General features: G+C 43.9%; 1 protein-coding gene across 3 annotated transcripts; it reads left to right on the top strand.

Annotated features, from left to right (window-relative positions):
* Positions 1-117: 117 nt before the first annotated feature.
* Positions 118-19,168, top strand: SDR16C5 (short chain dehydrogenase/reductase family 16C member 5). 3 transcript variants are annotated; one of them, XM_037028567.1, is made up of 7 exons: positions 118-179; positions 4,023-4,369; positions 6,786-6,917; positions 9,245-9,344; positions 14,054-14,198; positions 14,912-15,037; positions 18,797-19,075. In XM_037028567.1, the coding sequence occupies exons 2-7, from the start codon at positions 4,037-4,039 to the stop codon at positions 18,885-18,887; spliced, it is 927 nt and encodes a 308-aa protein (XP_036884462.1). In that variant the 5' UTR covers positions 118-179; positions 4,023-4,036; the 3' UTR covers positions 18,888-19,075. The 3 variants fall into 3 exon arrangements, with proteins under 3 accessions (XP_036884462.1, XP_036884461.1, XP_036884463.1); XM_037028566.1 differs by lacking the exon at positions 118-179 and adding an exon at positions 254-749 and having other exon boundaries at positions 18,797-19,168; XM_037028568.1 differs by lacking the exon at positions 118-179 and adding an exon at positions 842-1,031.
* Positions 19,169-19,389: the final 221 nt, after the last annotated feature.

Raw genomic sequence — 19,389 nt, 5'->3', positions numbered from 1 at the left:
GTGCACTAGTGACTTTCTCTATTTTTTCTCAACCTCACCGAGTTAGGAGATTTCCCTTAAGCCCTCCTCTCCTCCGCCTCCTGCTAGAGCCACACCCACTCCCCTCACCCCATCCACTGCCCCAAGGCTCGGCCACAGCTGGACTACTTACCATTAACCGGCCAGAACCTTGATTCCAGGTGTCGAGTCAGATGCTGCTGAGAAGCTCCGCTTCTGTGTCCAGGGTTACAGCACAGGCATGACTGGCTGTCTCCACGCCTGGACTTCCACACCTGTGTCACCTCTGTTCTCTAATGCAACAGTTTCGGTTTCTGGGCTGTGGTTGGAAACGCCTGGGGGACTTTTAAATGCTATTACCTGGGCTCCCTTCCAACTCAAAAATTCTGATTTAATAATCTAAGGAGCAGGCTGGTTATGGAAAATTTTAAACGTCCGCGGTGGGGAGGAGGGGCTTCTTATGTTTGAAATCCTGGCGCGCGCATCTGGTCTCTGCGACCTAATTTCCAGCTTCTAAATCTGGGCGCGGAAGAAAAAAGGAAAAAAAAAAAAAAAAAGGAACGCGGTACAAGGGCCACTTGGGGCCCGGTCGGCCCCACCCCTTGCGCGGGCGGGGCCGACTCTCCTCTGGAGGCGGTCGTCCGGTAGCTGCGGAGTGAACTTTAAGCGGGAGTCCTGCGGCGAGTCAGTGATTCGGTACTGAGGCGCAGGAGGCCGGCTTCACTGCTTGCAGCGTGGACAGCGTTTCCCGGGTGAGTTGGCCAAGTCCCGGTGTAGGGCTTGGGGACCACCTCTGGGAGGAGTGGCGCTCGCGGCCCGCCAGCCCTCAGCCGCCCAAGTCCTGCGAGATCCGAACGCCCCGGGCCTTAGCGCGGGAGGGGGACGCGGAGGGAGCTCGGGGCCGGCCGGAAAGGGCGCTGCACCTCCGAGCGAGCGCCAGGCGACTGCGTCCAGAGGCCCAGACTGCCCAGGCCGCCGCCGCCGAGCCCCGCAGAGGTGAACTGCTAGCCTCCTTCCCTGACCCAGAGCGGAGGGTTAAGATGACTCCCTGGTCTCCCCTTTGATCCATTCTGCCTAAGGTGGCCTGCTCTCTGCTGCTGAATGCATCTATCTCTTCCTTACTAAAGCTCCCAAGTGCTCCCTTGCCCCTTATCTCACTACCACTTCCGCCCCTTACCTTGGCCTGGGAATAATAGGTCACCTGTTTAAAATGTACCAGTTAGTTCAGCTTTTGGACTAGGAGGCTAGGACAGAGGATGGAGACACCAAAGAAGTCTTCAGCCTGATTAAATTTAATATGCTGTCACTTTCTAAGTAAGGGTCTTTACACTAAAATGAAACTTTACATTTACTTTTGTTTTATAAGTGTAGTTACTATAACCATCTTTAATTGCTGTTGCCCGGGATCATTAATTTATATGCTAACAGTAACACCAGTGAGCTTTAGCTGATATTTATTTTGCTGTCATTCTGTGCGTAGCGCTATTCTAACAAGGCCTGTAACGTGTCAGGCCCTGAAACCCATCCTTGACTCCTTTTGTCCCACCCCATCCCCACCCTGTGCATCCTGGAGGGGCCTGGGGTGGGCAGGCAACTGATGCACAGGAGATGAAATAATCTGAACCAAGGTTGCGGAGAAGTGAGTGGCAGATCCAGAATTCCAACCCCAACTTTAATCTCGGGGCCTCATTGCCTGTGGAGGTCCCCCACAGACACCCTAAACCCTGAGTGAGGGAGACCTCAGGGTGCCATGCTCTTAAGCATCTGCCAGGTCGGAGATAAGCAATGGGCCTGTGCTTGGTCTTACATCATGCCCACATTGAGACTGTGCAGTTACTGGAACCCCTGGCATTCAGAATGTTGTCACCCAAGTCAGTGGGAAGACTCCTAGCCACCTGCATCATGAGGAGAGAAGTAGACCTTTGTTTTTCTCGCTTGGACTTACATAGTTGTGTGCCTGAAAGGGCATGAGTGGCAACATGTGGGCTTTCTCGTGGAACAGGTGTTGCCAGTACCCAGGGTGTCCCCACACTGTGGAAAGGCAGCCCTCATCCTTACAGGTCTAAAGGTACACACCCCATGACTATTTAAGATAAGGAAGGGTCCAAATACCACATTCACCCTTCAGAACAGCTTCTTTCCAAGTTCCACAGGACCTGGGGTGCTCAAGCAATTATCCCAATTTCTCTATGAAAATAAATTCAACCTAAATGCCAGAGAGTTTAAAGGCCATTTCATCCAGTATATGGTGAAATAGTGCTCCACGGCAGAAAACACTCTTTGTTTAACCTGAATGCCCGTGTCCCCCAGCTCCAGCATTTGTATTCCCTGGACAGTCTTGGACACACAGGTCATATCTACCTTAAGGTTTGAACTCTTCTGTTTCGCTGCCAGGCACACCATTCCCAGATCTGTGTACCTCTCATCATTCATCTTAAGGATATCCGCTCAATTGTCAGTTCCCAGCAAATTTTTCCTTTTGTCTGCTGTCCTGCCCACAACCTAAACTACGTCTCCTTTCTACTCTCTATAGCTCCCTGCACTTTTCTTTATACTACTATGGCTTGTGCTGATGTATTCATTCACTTAATGTCTATCTCTTTAACTACACCCTTATTCACCAGACCAGAAAATACAGGAGGCCGCCCATCCCCTCAACCCCAGTGCCCAGCATCAGTGTTCAATAAACATAATAAATGAACACCTGGCCCTGCATTAGCAAGCACAGGGACCTTGGATAAACTGCATACATATTCTTTCTGATCCTTAGTCTCATCTGCAGGATGAGCCCTCCAAGCCCTCCTATCTATCCACCCATAGTCATTAATAGTAACTAATCTATCCTCATTCAACTGCAAAGTGAGGACCTGCTGTTTTTTAATAAACATCACCTGCCCTCCTCTGTGTCTGTCAATTAGATACCCCACTCAGGGAAACCTCCCACGCCCACCAGAATATGCTTCCTGCTAAACATGTCTTCGCAACCTGGAGGAAATAAGACCTCTTTTTTTCTCAACTAGTTGTTAGTGAAACATCTTATAAACTCCTTCTAATCGAACTGCAAGTAACTGATAACAGGATATAAGCATGGAGCCCAGTGTGACTTCGTCAAGGGGAGATTTGTTACTCATTCAGCAGGACTATTGGGTGCCTTGTTGGTGAGTAGCACCAGGAATCTGAGAAACAGGATAACATTTGTAAAGCATCTACTGTGAGCCAGCACGTGGTCCAGCACATCAGATACATTCTTGTTTCATCCGTGAAACCACAGGACCAGTAAGAGCGGATGAAGAAACCTAGGCCGGGAGAGGCTGTGGGGCCTGACCCAGTTTTCACAGCTGGGCAGGTCAGGACAGGAATCCAGATGTGTCTCGCACTGATGGCCTACATTCACAGGCACGGGGGCTCAGAGCTGGGGAAAGGGTATCCAGAGCTGACAGTGAATTCATCAGCAAAGGTTTAGAATGAACGTCTAATTACTCTTCTTAAAATACATCACGCAAATAGGATTTTATGTTTTTCTCTTGAATCTCAGATATTAAATAGTGACACATAATTAAAGAACAGTGGTGCAAATTAAAAACCACAAACCTAAAAGGAGACAGAAATAAAACTAGAGACATTGCAGAGATGGCAGGCTTTGAACATTAAATCAGTCAATAGGATTCATGATTATTAGAAAGAAAAGTTCAATGTGAGACATCATGAACGTCATCTCCTCTGGGTTAAATTTGGGTGTGGTTAATGAACATGAATGAACATTGTCACCTGCAATACTTACTTAGCACACAGATGCGGGCCAAGCTTGATGCAATGTGTGAAATTCGACCAAGATGCAGTCCCAGTGGGTCCCCTCCTCTTTCTAAGTTCAGAAAGAACTTAGGGGAGAGATGTTTAAATCATGCTTCTCAGTTTGCTGTTTTGATTTTTTTTTAAATATTTCCAGAAGTTTGAGCTTGGCGTAGTAAGCAAGTGCAGAACGAGTAGATGCCTAGGTCTTCACACGAATCTGTCTTTCTTTATAGGTGTCAGTCAGAATATGGCTCCCAACATGGACTCCACAAAAGAATTTTTAATTATCTTAGGAAAATCACTGTTTGTTCTTATGGAGACTATGGTTTTTACTGTAATTCCAAAGCCAAGGAAGAATGTTGCTGGTGAAATCATACTCATAACAGGTGCTGGGAGTGGACTTGGAAGGCTCTTAGCCCTCAAATTTGCCCGCCTCAAAGCTGTAGTTGTTCTCTGGGATGTCAACAAGGAAGCGAATGAGGAGACATGCAGGATGGCTCTGGACGAGGGAGCGACAAGAGCCTATGCCTATACCTGTGACTGCAGTCAAAAGGAAGAAGTGTATAGAGTAGCTGATCAGGTAAAACCTGTGTGCTCCCTCTTTGCTGTGGTTAGTAAGAACTCTATGTAAATACTTGGACATACGTCAGATTCTTTCTCTCTCTGCCTTTCTCACTGCCAATTTGTCTGTCTCCAACATTCATTTAATTTAAAAATTATTGGAGAGTGAGAATTAGGAATTTTGAGTTCTCACTGGTATGCAGTACACCATGCTAAGCACGCTGTATGTATCGTATCATAATCCTATAAAGTAAAGCCTATTATTATCTCCATTTCACAAAGGAGGAAACCAAGACTGAGGGCATGTAAGTAGCTTACACTAGAAACAGTAAGTAGCAAAGCTCAAACTGGGGCCTGAATCTGTTGACTCTGAGTAGGTGCTCTAACCGTCACTCTATACTGACTATACCGGCCCCTAAGGTAGGTGATAGCATCCTTCCGTGAGGATAAAGAAACTGAGCATATTCTGCATATTCGAATATGCGCCGCTCATGTGCAAGTCTTCCCGGGGTTGTGACCCAGGGCTAAATAGGCTGTTAGCACATTCTTACAGCAAGGAGAATAATGAGTGCAAAAAAAAGAAAAAGAAAAAGAAAACTGATATAAAACTAGAATCTGTTGCATTCTTCCTTAGATTGTTACCGCTTTGTCCCTTGTAAAACAACGCAATACCAACAAACTCACACTCATCTCAGGGTGACCGTTCCATTGTGTTATCACCAGTCGGCAATAGTTAAATAGATAGTTAAGTCACACACAGTTAAAACGGATCCTTTTCCTCCCTAATGTAGCAGAGGCTGAGTACTTGCCTTTTATACTTAATTTAAAGGGAAAAAGTATACTTGGGAGCAAGTGTACTTTATTTGTACTTTATTCTTATTTTAAAAATAAAAAGATAACCCTATACACAAAACAGATAAAGGGAGGAAGATTATTCACATGAAAAGTCCTGTCACAAATGCTTAGTCTGGTATGTTTCAAGTATGAACCACAAATATAAGTTTTTATATACTGCAGACATGTAAGCCATGGATAATAAAACCTTCAGTGCCTACCTTGAAACTAAAGTCTGACATTTATGTCATTGAGTGTGTGCCGACATGCTGTATTTGTAGGGGAGGTGGCGGTGGAACACACGGCCTTGTTATTTCTCTCTTAGATGTAACTTCTAGCTTGGCCATCCTGACTCTGGGTTAGGACATCAGCCGCTAACCTACTGCTGTCTTCTAGCTCACAAACATGTCCCGGTTTTTATTCTGCCTCTGGTAAGGCTTACCTTGTTGTTTCTGGCCTTGACTGCTGTTCAGCTTGGATTTGACGATATATATTTAACCAGTCTCCAAATCAGACTCTGTTGGATTGTTTCCAGTGATCTGAAAACTCTAACATGGAAGTGAGGTTTCCTTTGTTTCTATTTCATCCTAAATATTTTCTAGATTATAGACCTTGTTGGCTAGTGAATAACTAACACATGTCACCCTTATCGTGGGACCCATCCTCCCCACACCAAACGGCACCGCCCATCCAGGCAGGTGCACACACACGCAGGCATGCACATACGCACATGCAGAACTGGAGATGTCAGCAGCGAGCCCCCTGGCAGTACATGACTGCCACCGACACTTTTCTTGGATTTGGGGGACAGGGTTCCTGCCATGTGATACGAATTACAGTGATGAAATGTAAACCACAATGAGGAGCCAGGGCTCCTGGCATCAGTCCTGGAAAATCCTGTGCTCAATGCTCACATGACAGCCAGGGCTACACACTGAAGATAGGCACTAAGCAGGGGCCTCCAGAATGCAGAATTTGCATTCCGTGTCCCGTGCAGAATTTTTACGTCTTAAATAAGTTATTGGATACCTACTCTGGCCAGCATTACGGCAGCAAACGGGGCCTACTCGGTTTCTCTCTTCACATATCTTAGGCCTTGAAGTTAGTGGGAAAGAAAGGGAAACCAGTCAGTTGATAAAAACAGAGCAGACAGGTTCTGTGTGTTTCAAGCATAGATAGGAATATCATACTTCCTCCTTTCACTCCCTACAGCACCCAGTCTCTGTGTGTGCTAGGTCTCAATTTATATGGCATGGTTGTCACAGCATTATGTCTCATCACAATGATTAAAGTGATAGGCTACTTAGAACACAGAACAAAGTTGCTATTCACTGAATATAAGAATAGCTCTACACCTGGAAGGAAAGCAGCATTGCAGTGTTGGAGTAAAAGGAAGGAAGAAATCCGAAGACAAGCATCAAACTTGGATCTCTGAGGCACTGTACACTCAGCAAAGGACATAAAACATGCCGTGTTTTCAGGCTGCATAAACTCAGTCTGTGCTAACAAGGATAAGAGGAGTTTACCAGCGGGGGAAAAGTAAACCCACGTCCTATAAGGAGTCACGATATTGATGGTGTCGTTCTTGTTTCTCAACTCAGGTGAAAAAAGAAGTTGGTGACGTTGCCATCCTAATCAACAATGCCGGGATCGTGACCGGCAGAGACTTCCTCAGCTGCCCAGATGACCTTATGGAAAAGTCTATCGATGTGAATTTCAAAGCACATTTGTGGGTAATTATTTTTCTTCTCCTAATAAATATTGTCCTCTGGATAAAGCACAGTCTTCTCAATTTCAGATTATCCTGGCGTAGCCAGTTATCTCCTCGGAATCCAGCTCTACCCCTACCTCCCAGAGCCTCTGCTCCGGAAGTCCTACAAAGACACTATCATGTATTCATCACCAAACACGATCCTAGGTGCCTCAGTGAAAAAGGAATCACAGAAGTTAAAAGATTTGCCCAAGGCTACACAGCAAGTGACAACACTTATCATTTGGCTTTATCATTTGGCTAAGCCAGAACTCTTTTGGAAATGTAATGGGGCAGTTTTATTAAGCAAGCATTAGTCAGGTCTGTTCTGGGCAAACCACACGTTCCATTACCTGACTCAGCACCTCACCAGGGAAAGGAGAGTTTCTAGCCTTGACTACACGCTGTGGACATTAAGGGACACAGCCACTGATGCCCAAGGTGATGTGCTCACTCTCAGAAGTTGCGTTTTCCTGCACATCCCCTCATTCTGCCTCCCCCAGCCCTTGAGCCATTTTGTTCTCTCCCCATTCACAGCTTGTCCTTCCCTGGGCCACCTCTCCACATGGGCCTCCACCCAACTCTCTTCTGACGGCCTTTACGTTTTATTTGGAGCCCTGGCCTGGTGGTTCATTTGGTTGGAGCATGACCCTATCCACCAAAAGGTTGCAGGTTTGGTTACCCATCAGGGCCCATACCTAGGTTGCGGGTTCAATCCCTGGTCAGTGCGTGTATTTGAAAAAAAACTAGTCCGTGTTTCTCTCTGGCTCTTTCCTCACCCCCTAAAATCAGTAAACATATCCTGAGGTGAAGATTTTTTAAAAATGTAATTTGGAATTTGTAGGTCTTCTGTCCCCTAGTTTCACCAAAAATGTGATGGTGCTGGTGGTATTCTTGGTGTTCTCTGTAGCTTTCAGGAGAAAGATGGAAAGATTTAGAACTAAGTGGCCACCATGCTCCTTCGGGAACTACTGCAAGTGACGTCTGTTGTCTTGTCCCACGTGCCCCACTGCTTCATCTCAGTGCAGCCAGGATATATGGTCAGAATGAAGATAAAGACAATGTCCTTAAAAGTCTCCACTCCTGTGGCTTCCATATTCTTTTCCCACCTCTCTGCTTTCATGGTTTCTTCTTCTAGATGTTCCTGAAATACTGATGCTCCCCGGGCCCTTGCCCGACCCTCACATCCTCACACTCTTCCTACTTCTCCTGGGCAAGTCTGGGTACATTCTTTGAGCACCTACATGGGGTAAGCACTTACTTGCTGGAGGGTCAGAGAGCCCGTGGTGACAAGGGTCTCAAGGGGAATGTCCACAGGGTGAAATGAAGTGACTCATAGTGGAAGCCAGAGTATTTCACCATGCCACCTGCTTTGATTTTTCATCTCTCTCTACATGTTAGGTTATCTCATTATGATGCAGACAAACAAATGTTGGTTGACTTTTATAAGACATCCCTTTTCTCATATTTATTCACATTAGGAAACAAATATTTGGTTATTATTTCTTTATTGCAGAATATATCTCCCAAAGCTCATGCTCTCTCCTTTATCTTTTTTCTCCTGATTCCACACCAAAGGTGAAGGTGTCCTATAGTCCTCAGTCCCCTGTTTCTAACAGATAATCTCTTTTTATGACTTAGAATAATATTAAGAAACTATTATTGGAGAAAGTAGAGATAAATTTTAAAACACAGTGGTATTTTTAAATTGAAACCAACAACAGTATGTGAACACTATTCAGAAAAATTTGAAATTCAAATATGATTCCGGGCGGGGGTGGGGGGGAGGCGATATATACCTAAATAATCTTATTCTTGATTATAATCCAAATAATGATATTTTTTCCTTTCTGGACTGTGGCTGCCACAACTAAGATTCTCCTGTACCGCTTCAATTACTGTCTTGATACTGTGTTTTTTTAAAGTCAAATATGTCTTACGGGACCAAAACCAGGAGCTCTTGATGCTGTGGCCTAAGAATGAAGTCCTCCATCGGCTGTAATAGACAATCTGTAGTGTTATGTTTTCCTGAGGAGATAAAAAAAGTAGCAAAGTAAAAAAATAAAGGCCGAATATAAGTCTGAATAAATGATTAGTAACACTATTGGTACGCCATGAGGAAAACACTGATTTAATAGTTAAGCAAGTTAACATGGTTACTTTCCAGATGTTTAAGCTTTTATACACCCCCTGCCTTCAGGTATTTTTATGAGCTTAAAAAAAATTTTTAATCACAGTGATCATATAAATATCTGAAAAAGTGTAAAATGTGGTATAAAGTTTTAAAAATTTTACTTTGCTCTTCCTTAGACTTATAAAGCCTTTCTGCCCGCTATGATTGCTAATAACCACGGACATTTGGTTTGCATATCAAGTTCAGCTGGATTAATTGGAGTAAATGGACTGGCAGGTAAGAAAAAATGTAACATTTCACATTTGCACTTTTTTAAAGATTATATTTTATTGATTATGCTATGACAGTTGTCCCAGCTTTTCCCCCTTTGCCGCACTCCACCCAGCACCCCCTGCTCCCTCAGGCAATCCCCACATCTTTGTCCATGTCCATGGCCATGCGTATAAGATCTTTGGCTTCTCCATCTCCTATGTTGTACTTTACATCCCCAAGACTATTCAGTAACTACCAACTTGTGCTTCTTAATCCCTTCACCTATTCCTCCAATGCCCCCCACCCTCCTGGCTGCCATCAAACCATCCTCCATACCTATGATTCTGTTTCTATTCTGCTTATTTGTGTAGTTTGGTTTTTAGCTTAAATTGTTGATAGATATGTAGTTATTGTCATTTTATTGTTCATAGTTTTGATCTTTTTTTCTTAAGTAAGTCCTTTAACATTTCATATAATAAATGATGAGCTCCTTTAGCTTTTTTTTTTTTTGTCTGAGAAGTTCTTTATCTGCCCTTCAATTTTAAATGATAGTTTTGCTGCATAGAGTAACTTTGATTGTAGGTCCTTGCTTTTCATCACTTTGATTACCCCTTGCCAATCCCTTCTTGCTGGCAAAGTTTTCTTTGAGAAATCAGCTGATAGTCTCATGGGAACTCTGCTATAGGTAACTACCTGCTTTTCTCTTGCTACTTTTAAGATACTCTCTTCATCATTCACCTTTGGCATTTTGATTACGATGTGTCTTGGTGTGGGTCTCTTTATGTCCAGCTTGTTTGGCACTCTGTGCTTCCTGGACTTGTATGTCTGTTTCCTTCATCAAGTTAGAGAAGGTATTTTTTTTCATTATTCTTTCAAATAGCTTTCCAATTTCTTGCTTTTTCTCTTTCCCTTCTGGCACCCTTATGACGCAAATGTTGGAATGCTTGAGGTTGTCCCCAAAGCTTCTTACACTATCTCATCTTTTTGGAGGGGTAGATTTTTTTTTTCTTCTTGCTCTTCTAGTTGGTTGTTTTTTTGTTCCTTATGTTCCAAATCACTGATTTAATTCTCAGTTTCATCCACTCTATCGTTGATTCCCTGTTAATTATTCTTTATTTCAGTTTATTTCTTTATGTGTATCCCCCATTTCTGACTTGGGTCTGTTTTACGCTGTGGAGGTACTCATTAAGTTCCTTGAGCATCCCTATAACGAGTGTTTTGTACTCTGTTTCTGAAAGATTGCTTATCTCCATTTTTAGTTCTTTTTCTGGAGTTTTGATCTGTTCCTTCATTTGGACCATGTTTCTTTGTCTGCTCATTTGGGCAGCCTCCCTGTGTTTGTTTCTATGTATTAGGTAGAGCTGCTATGACTCCCTGTGTTGGTAGCATGGCCTAATGTAGAAGGAGCACTGTAGGGTCCAGTGGCACAGCCTCCTGATCACCCACAGTGGGTACTCAAGGTACATCCCTCATTGGGCTGAGTATATCCTCCCCTTTTAATTGAGCTCTGATTATTGTTGACAGGTCAATGGGAGGGATTTAGCTGGACCAGTTAGCTGCAAGGACTGGCTGTGGCCACTGACCACCAGCCTCCACCCTCCGTGGAGGATCAGCTATGCGGTATCCCACTCCACAAAGCAGAGCTTACTTCATCAGGGCCCCCATACCCCCTTATGTTCTGTCTGGGGCCACTTGGTACAAGCTGTAAAGTGATTGGCAGCCGGCTGCTTCTTTTGCTGGGCTTTGAAGCACCGTAGCAAGGCCAGGCTGTGGATGCTGCTTCTTTGAGAGGATTTAGGAAGATCAAAAGCATGAGCCAAGATAAGTCTTTCTTCTAGAAAAGCTACTGTTAACCACTTAGGCCCATAGGTTGGGTGGGGAAGAGCCTCAGGGTGGGGCAAGCAGTGCGAGCCAGGTTGATGACTCAGGTGTGTTGCTCACTGTGCCTCCGTCAGGGAGAACCTAGAAGAGGAGCAGTGGCCTCTGCCAGCTGTTCTGCCTTAGAGAAAGCTGTCCCCCAGCTCTCGCCCTGATGCCAGACACTTCAGTTCCTTCCTTCATGGCACTGGTAACCTTTCAAGCTGCTGCCTGGTGCTGGAGTTCCAAGGGTAGGAGTCTGAGTAAGTCCAGTTACAGGCCCTTTAAGATGAACTGCCTGGGAATCCAGCAGTTTCTACCACCTCCATAATCTATATTGGTTTTTACAGCCAGAAGCCACAGGGATTTATCTTCTTGGCACTGGAACCCTGGGCTTGGGGGCCTGGTGTGGGACTGAGACCCCTCACTCTCACGAGCCCTCTGATTTTTATTGGCCACACGTGGGTGTATGATCAGCCGTTCCATCTCTCTGCATTTCCACCCCTCCTACCAGTCTGGATGGATGTGGTTTCTTCTTTAATTTCATAGTTGCAGGACCTCCATTTAACTCAATTTCTGGCAGTTCTGAGTGGTGGGTGTCCTAAAGTTTAGTTGTAATTTTTATGTGGTTGTGTGAAGAGCCAAGCCATGTTGCCTGTCCCGTCACCTTGGAGATCTAGCTCTTATATTATTCTTCATTAATTCAATTTGGAGAAATTTCACACGACAGCAGTAGCATCCAAGCCTCCATAGCTAGTAGATTATGATGCTAAGATTCAAACCTCTGCCTGTAGTCCACTTCCAGGGCCCAGGCAGGTAAAAATGAGCAGAGCAAGGACAATGGGGCCAGGTACAGAAGGCCAGCCAGGCAGAAAGTCCCAAGTGCCTAGCCGCGGGCACAACCGGAGAAACAAGAACTTCGACCCAGGGTAACTTGTCTTCCCCTATCATATCACTGATCATGCAGTTCAGACCCTCCACATTTGCACTTTTTTTCTGACTTTAACTTCCATAATAGCTGTGAGTAATCAGCTTTGACCTGCACCAATAATAAACATAATAAACTAAGAAGTGCATTCAATGAGGGAAGTGGTTGAGAACTAAATAGTGCCTCAAAACTGCCCATGAGATATACTTCCCCATAGTTGAAGTATGCACTTTGGAATCATTAGGTCTTATGCAGTCCTCTGGGTTTAAAAACAGAGAGAGAGAGAGACTTTACTGATGAATGTTTTTACACAAGTGATTAGCATCGTCACCATCTCCCAAATCGCCGGGCACTGTCATCAGGATGGTAAGACTGACCACTCTACCTTCTGAAGTCTCCCCCTGCTGTCAGTTTGGAGATAATTTCTCCACGCCCAAGAAACCTCAGCTTTACCACTTTGCTTTCCCAATGATTGGAAGACTTGCACAAAGTACTTGTCATTTCTATCTCCCTTGCAAATGACTTGACATTAGCAGTGGGGAGGGGGCAAAGAAGGCAGTCCAACTCAGGAGCTGGCTCTAGGAGGAGCAGAAATCTTGTCATTCCCTACCAGGGCATCCCCTGGAACAACGTCCTGTGTACTGGCTGACACAGATCCCAGAGACTAACGCATCAGAAAGCCTGGCTGCAACACTCAGATTACTTTGGTCAGCTTGCCCATTGGGCACTTCCTTGTGTTTTTGAGCTGAGTGGCATCGGTCAGGATTCACAATACCAGCCTAGGCACAGTTCATCTCAGTTATGTGAATAGGTTTTTCAGAACCACCAGCCACTCAAACTGATACCAGTCTAAACACATCTCCCTGTACCCTGGACTTACTTCCCTTCTTCTGTCATTCTTAGAAATCATCACATATTAGTATTACTTCTCTCTTCCATTCACCTGATAAATGATGAAACTTCGAAATGATACAGGTATATTTACAGGTTCTGTTAATCCTTTATCTGACACAGTATCTCTGTCTTCAGCTGGACTCTTCCACCCACAGCTGACCTTAGAAACAAGTATAAGCCTTTGTAATTCCCACAGTAGAGGTCTTCTCTTCCCTGCCTCAGGACTGCCAAAGTTGTTATTTAGAATGCAGATTCCCTGGTCCTGGGCCACACCTGCTCATCATAATCCTGGGAGTTGAGGTTACCGAGCTGCATTTATACCAGATGACTCCGATGATCCTAGAAGCTGATCAGAATTCCTCTCCCCTCCCTCCTTCTGCCTTAGGCAGCAGTGGGCCTGACAGCCCCACACCTGGCACTTACAGCCTGGTTCCTGCCAGCTGTGGTCACTGCTTCTCAACAGAGCCAGTGCATATACCTCATTTGATTGTGCAAGGGAAAGGAAAAGAGAAATCCACCCAAATGCCTTTTCTACTCCAGACGTTTCCATTCAGTGAATTGAATACTCAGGTGTTTACTTGAAGTGAGAGTGATTGAAGACAGCAAGCTCTAAACTGACACCAATGCCACTTTCCCCTCCCCCTGAATTTTTAAGATATTTAAGAGGTTTGGATTTAAGCTACTGAATCCTTCGTTTTTCTTCTGGAAGTGGAAGAGTTATAGTGAGAAGACATTCAGTCTGAGTATGATGACCCACGCTACCCTCCCTTGCCTAGCCTCCTACATCACTTACTGTATTTCTCCTTTTGTGTGTCTTCCTGCCCACTTGGGTTGAAGTTCTCTGGGGCAGGGACTGGACACACACACCATGTGCCCCACATAAGAGCTAGCCCACGGTCTGACCACTCGTTAACGTGAAAGTACGGTCTAGCAACGTGGCCATCAGAGGCTCCCTGCGCATCCATTCTCTGTTGGTTAGTGTTATGAGGACACCTGAATGTAATGCCAGTTTTCACACTGCAGAATATACATTAGCATTGTTTGTCTTTTTCAGATTATTGTGCAAGTAAGTTTGCAGTCTTTGGATTTGCTGAATCTATATTTATGGAACTATTTGCTCAGAAAATAACAGGGGTCAAAACCACTATTGTGTGCCCATGTTTTATAAAAACTGGAATGTTTGAAGGTTGTACTACTGGGTAAGTATGTCCTGTAATTTCAAAGAAACTGCATTTTAGAAAATAATCTATTATCTATTTTATTTTTTTCTACCTTTTTTTAAGGTAGAAAGGTTCTATAAAAAGATGTATTTGGAGGATTCAGCCTGGTTTATAAATGTCTTCAGAATTTACTTTTTGCTGAAACATGTTTGTGTTTAAGATGTTGAGCTTAATGGGAATGGTTTATCAAAGCTGTGTCCCACTTGTAGCCATCTGGTAACCTGAATCTGCTCACCCATGTCCCCAGCAGTCAGCCACACACATTCCCTTCCTGCCACCCAACTTCCTTCCGCCCTCTTCCCTGATTCCACAGAAGGACTGGAAATCAGTGAAGGGACACAGATGCCCCATTCTGCATCTCATGGAGATGACAGGAAATTAGTTTGCAAAGTCTTGCTTTATAATTAGACCTTGTTTTAGTATGGTTTTACATGTATGCATATTGTACCCCACTGTACAATTAGAATCGTCATTTAATCGATGATTAATTAGAATCATTGTTTTCCATATTTTCCATTTCATGTTCTAGTTATTACCATTTTCTTAATAAGGGAATAAATAGATCAAATCTGGAAGTGAAAGAAGCAAATAAATGATAATGTCGTATAATCTTTTTATCCTCAGTATACAAGAATTGTGTTTATTAATTTGTTAACTTTGTTTTTTTGTTTGTTTGTTTGTTTACCTCCTAGCTGTCCTTCTCTACTACCAATTTTGGAACCAGAATATGCAGTCAGAAAGATAGTAGATGCTGTCCTGCAGGAAAAAACGTACTTGTATATGCCAAGGTTTATATACTTTACGATGTTTCTAAAAAGGTAACTGTTAGCTTCTATGACTTCTCTAATGTATCAATCAACAATTTATTCCAAATCCCACTAGGAGAAGCCACTTAACAATTATCTGTTAAATGATTCCTTCCTTGTGTCCATTTGCTGACATAATATCAAATTTGCATAGTTGCTGTGCCTGCCAGGGGTCTAGAAAATGGAGCTGGATCGTGCCAGCCTTTTTAGCACTATTGTCAAAAAAGAAGTGGATTCATGCATGAGGTGCGGGGGACGGGGGAAGGCCAGGAAGCTAGAAGTCAGGAGAACTGAGACTTCTCGTTTGACCTTGAAGGAGTCATTAATGTCTTTGTTCCTCCATTTCCTTACCGTATCACTGTAAAGATCAACTAAGATATCACAGAAACACTTTAAATATAAGCAAACTAACTTATTTGGAAGGCTCTTTATTTTGGAAGGTAGCACACAATTCTATTACAAATTCCCTAGTGCAACAAAATTGTTGAAATCAGAAAAATTTCTGTAATCTGCAGTTCTTTATGGAAACATTTTGTAAATAAAGAGCATAGGTGAGTATAAGGTTTTCATTTTAAAGGAAGATGCTTCCATGATATAGGATGAGAGATGTCTGAGGACAAATAGAAAGTTCTTTGGAGACTTGGAATTAAATGGTCACCACTCTATTTGAATTTGAATCTCTACTGCCAGAGATTCGAAAGAATACCTAGGTAGCACATCTATTGTTGTCTCTTTTTATCTTTTTTAAAAAGGTGGGTTTTATAAAGTTGAAAGCTATTTAAATGCTTTTTTAAAAAGGCTTCCTTTTTTCTTCACTGGATGTAGATATTGCAGGCAGCCTAGTGACACCCGATGTGTATCTGAATGTCATCCCCGCTATCAACAACTGAGTAGTTCCCTATAGCGCTTAGATTAAGAATCAAATATCCTAGGCTAATGAATCTCAACCCTGGCTGCTTTACCTGGAAGATTTTTTAAAATGTCTTTCCCTAGTCCCTCCTCTAACTGAATCACAATCTTTGTGGGTGAGGCCTGGGTTATAATTTTATAAAAGCCATGTAGTCTGACACTGGCCTCTCCCATCTCATCTGCCTCTCCCTGCCTCTGCTCAGCCTACTGGCAGAGTCCTTGGTCCTGGAAATAGTCCAGGGCATTTGCACATGCCGTGTCCCCTGTTTGTGTAAGCATTCTTTCCCTGACTTCCCAGAATATCCCAAATGGCTCCAGTGCACACTCTCCTAGCACCTGACCTTGGCCTCCTTTGAACACCTCACAGCTGCATTGTACATTTTTTTGTGAGGTCTCCCCACCGGCCCACAAGTTCCTTGAGATTAGAGGCCATTTGGTTTCTGCTCACTGTTGTGTATTTTCAGCTTCCATCGTGACAAAAAAGGAGGCATTCAATACTTACAAAAGTGTGAGAAATTAATGACAGGATGGAAGATGATTCAATATTTTGCGTTACAAGTTTTAAGAGATCTTAAAACACTAAGGAAATCTAAGGAAATATTGTTACAAAATATTGGGCCCCACTTTATTTTAGCTATGGCTCTCTCAGCCATGCTTCAAAGACAAATACCATTTGAAAAATAAAATTACAAAACTAATATAAAAACATTTTAAAACTGGATTCACTGAGTGATCTGTAGACAAATTGAAATTACTATTTTTTTAGGAGAGAAGCTTTTTCTCATGCCAGTCATGGGAGAAAGGTGTCAGAATAGCTATTGTGTCCATGCAGGGTTCAAAGTCAAGACCACACACTAAGCCAGATATTTCAGGAGCTCATGGTAGGGGTAAAACTGGCAATAGAGGATAAATTTGTGCTTAAGATGGTTAAAGACTTGGGGGAAAAAAACTCTGAAAAGATAACCGCCTCTTAAAAGCACATGACAGCATCTTTGCCCCTCCTCTGCTTTCCATTGCATTTCAGTGCTGAGACGCATCACCTGCCATTTATGAGCATTTGACCCAGTGACAGAACAGCAGTGCCAAACTACCTGAAGCAACTGCTGGTTCCCAGGTCTCAGTTCATTTTCTGCATTGTGACAGGTCATCTTGGTACACCCGCCCCCCCGCAGCAGGGCTTTCTGCTTTTCGAGGAAGCACATTGGGTTGTTGAACCTTGCCCTTCTGTGGAGTTGAGATCTGTCTCATTTTAAACGTCCAGTGGTTCCATTGCTCCTGACAACAATTGTTTGGTTGTTTGGACTCAGATCTCATGCCTTGTGTCCACCACCTGGCTAACAGCCACTGCTCTTCCTGCATAAGCTAATGTCTTTTCTCTTTAGCTAATTGTACAACTTTGTACAATGAACCCAAAATCATTTTCCCATCCCTTTACTTCTTCACACTTCACCTAGCACAGAAGTGTTAACCGATAGGGCTGACTGAGGCTGTGTGGACGGGGCACGGTGTCTAGGGCAAGGAGACTGAAATCTGAGTTATAACCCTGCTGTTTACCAAGTCTGTTACTCTGAGCATTTTTCTCTGGGTCCAATATGCTCATTTAAGATGTGGAAGTCAACCCTGTGACAGCTTGTGACTGACTGTAATGGCTTTCCTGGACAGTGTGTGTGCTCACAGTACAGTGGGTACACTTGTTAATAGAAGTTAGTGACACCGATTGTAAAGAACATGGGACTTCATTTTTCTAATTTTTTAAATAAGTATAGGATTTATATTTACTTTGATAGGATATTAGTTCTCGGCCCTGAATCGAGAGAGAATTGCCTAGTTTCAAGAAGACTTTGGAAATGTGAAGAAGTCCAGTGAAGGGGATCACATCACACACTCCCTCAAATGTTCACCCCAGAAGCGTTAGAGAGTGCCTGGGGTGTGCCATGCATTGCTGGCCACCCTAGGATCAGGGGTTACAGCAAAGAGCAAGAAAGACAACTGCCCTGCCCTTATGGAAATTATCTTCCCAGAGGGTAAGGAATAGGGAACAAACAAAAAACAATAAAGTGTAAAAAAAAAAGGTATGCTCTGTGGTCATAAGTGCTACAGAGAAGTATAAAGCAGGAACAGGAAATCCAAGAGTGTAAGGGATAGGGCACAAGCTGAGATGTGATTTTCAGTGTGGCGCTCAGGGACAGTCTCATGGAGCAGGTAACATTTACAGGAGACCTAAAACTGGGTAGTGTAGGAACCACCCCGATTTCCTGGGGTGTCCCCAGAGGGACAGCAAGCACAGGTCCTTTACCCTAGCCTTGGTTCAAGTCTCAGATTTACTGTGCCTCTCCTCCCTGGAATCCAGGGGATCAGAGTGCTCTGTTGGGAGGGGCAGGTGGGGGTGGAGTAGGTGACCAGTCTTGGCTGGGTCTTGCCAAACACTTGAGGAGCTACTGCATCTAATTCTCACAGTGGTCCCAGAAAGAAAAACTGATGACTTCGCTTTACACTGGAGGAAATGAGGCTCATGTGCTAAGTAACTTGCCTGAGATGACATTGTAAATGACAGACCCAGGTTTCCATCAGGCTCAGCCAGCTCCTCAAGACTTCACTGCCTCCTGTCAATCACTACATAGTATAAGGTCGCTTTGGAAATGGACATGAGAAAATGAGTTGAATAATGTAAATAATGCAAGGAGGGAGAGAGAGACCCTGTGCCAGTGTCCTCTCACGTAGTAGACAAGCCCAGGGTGACCCTGAGGCATGATGTGTGCATGTATGAATTCGTCTGTGACAGGTCTGGCACTGCTTTTTGGATGTGCTGATAAAGATGCTTTTATGAATAACTGAGAATGTTTCCTCCTGTGTTCTCTTTAGTATCTTGCCCATCAAGATGGGACTGCTCTTGGTTGACTATCTGGGCATCTCCAATGCAATGAGTGGCTTCAGTGGAAAGAAAAAGAACTAAAAACCAGAGAGGAAGAACTCTATGGCTGATGTCATCTGATACCCAATGCTACACATTGCTTATTTCAGTAAAGAAAAGGATTTCTGTCTGATAGAGTGTACCTGGACACTTTGAGTATCATCCTTGTTCTATCTGGACTAGTATTTTCCACCAATACTTTTGAAAATACCAGGAATGTTGCTATCTGCTTTTATGCTGAGTTTTTTAAAATTAATAAAAAACAGCTCATTTTTGTCATCTCTGCTTGCAACAGATATGAGAGAAAGAATCTTTTCGCGTGATGAGTGTTTAGCTGGAGTGCCCTCTCTCCAGCGGACACAGAATTCTGGATTTCCTGTCACCTTGCCCTCGGCCTTGGCCTTTTGGAACCTCCGTGTGTCCACTGGTGTAGAAAAAGCCAGCCTCCTGTGTCCCTCTTTCCAAAGCAGCCACACAGATGCTTACATCCACACGCCCTGAATGCTCACAGAGTGGGTGCAGTCCCACTGAAGGTACATCAGGT

The sequence above is a fragment of the Sturnira hondurensis genome, unplaced genomic scaffold, assembly GCF_014824575.4.
Source record: "Sturnira hondurensis isolate 20B ecotype Veracruz unplaced genomic scaffold, ASM1482457v3 Scaffold0020080, whole genome shotgun sequence".
In the NCBI taxonomy this organism is placed as follows: domain Eukaryota; kingdom Metazoa; phylum Chordata; class Mammalia; order Chiroptera; family Phyllostomidae; genus Sturnira; species Sturnira hondurensis.
This window is presented reverse-complemented; position numbering and strand designations above follow the sequence as displayed.

Bases quoted from the DNA above. Each gene is read 5' to 3' on its own strand.
- SDR16C5 (XM_037028566.1), top strand. From the start codon at position 4,037: ATGGCTCCCAACATGGACTCCACAAAAGAATTTTTAATTATCTTAGGA. The intron at 4,370-6,785 runs GTAAAACCTGTG...TTCTCAACTCAG, and splicing joins TGTATAGAGTAGCTGATCAG to GTGAAAAAAGAAGTTGGTGA. The intron at 9,345-14,053 runs GTAAGAAAAAAT...TGTCTTTTTCAG, and splicing joins TGGAGTAAATGGACTGGCAG to ATTATTGTGCAAGTAAGTTT.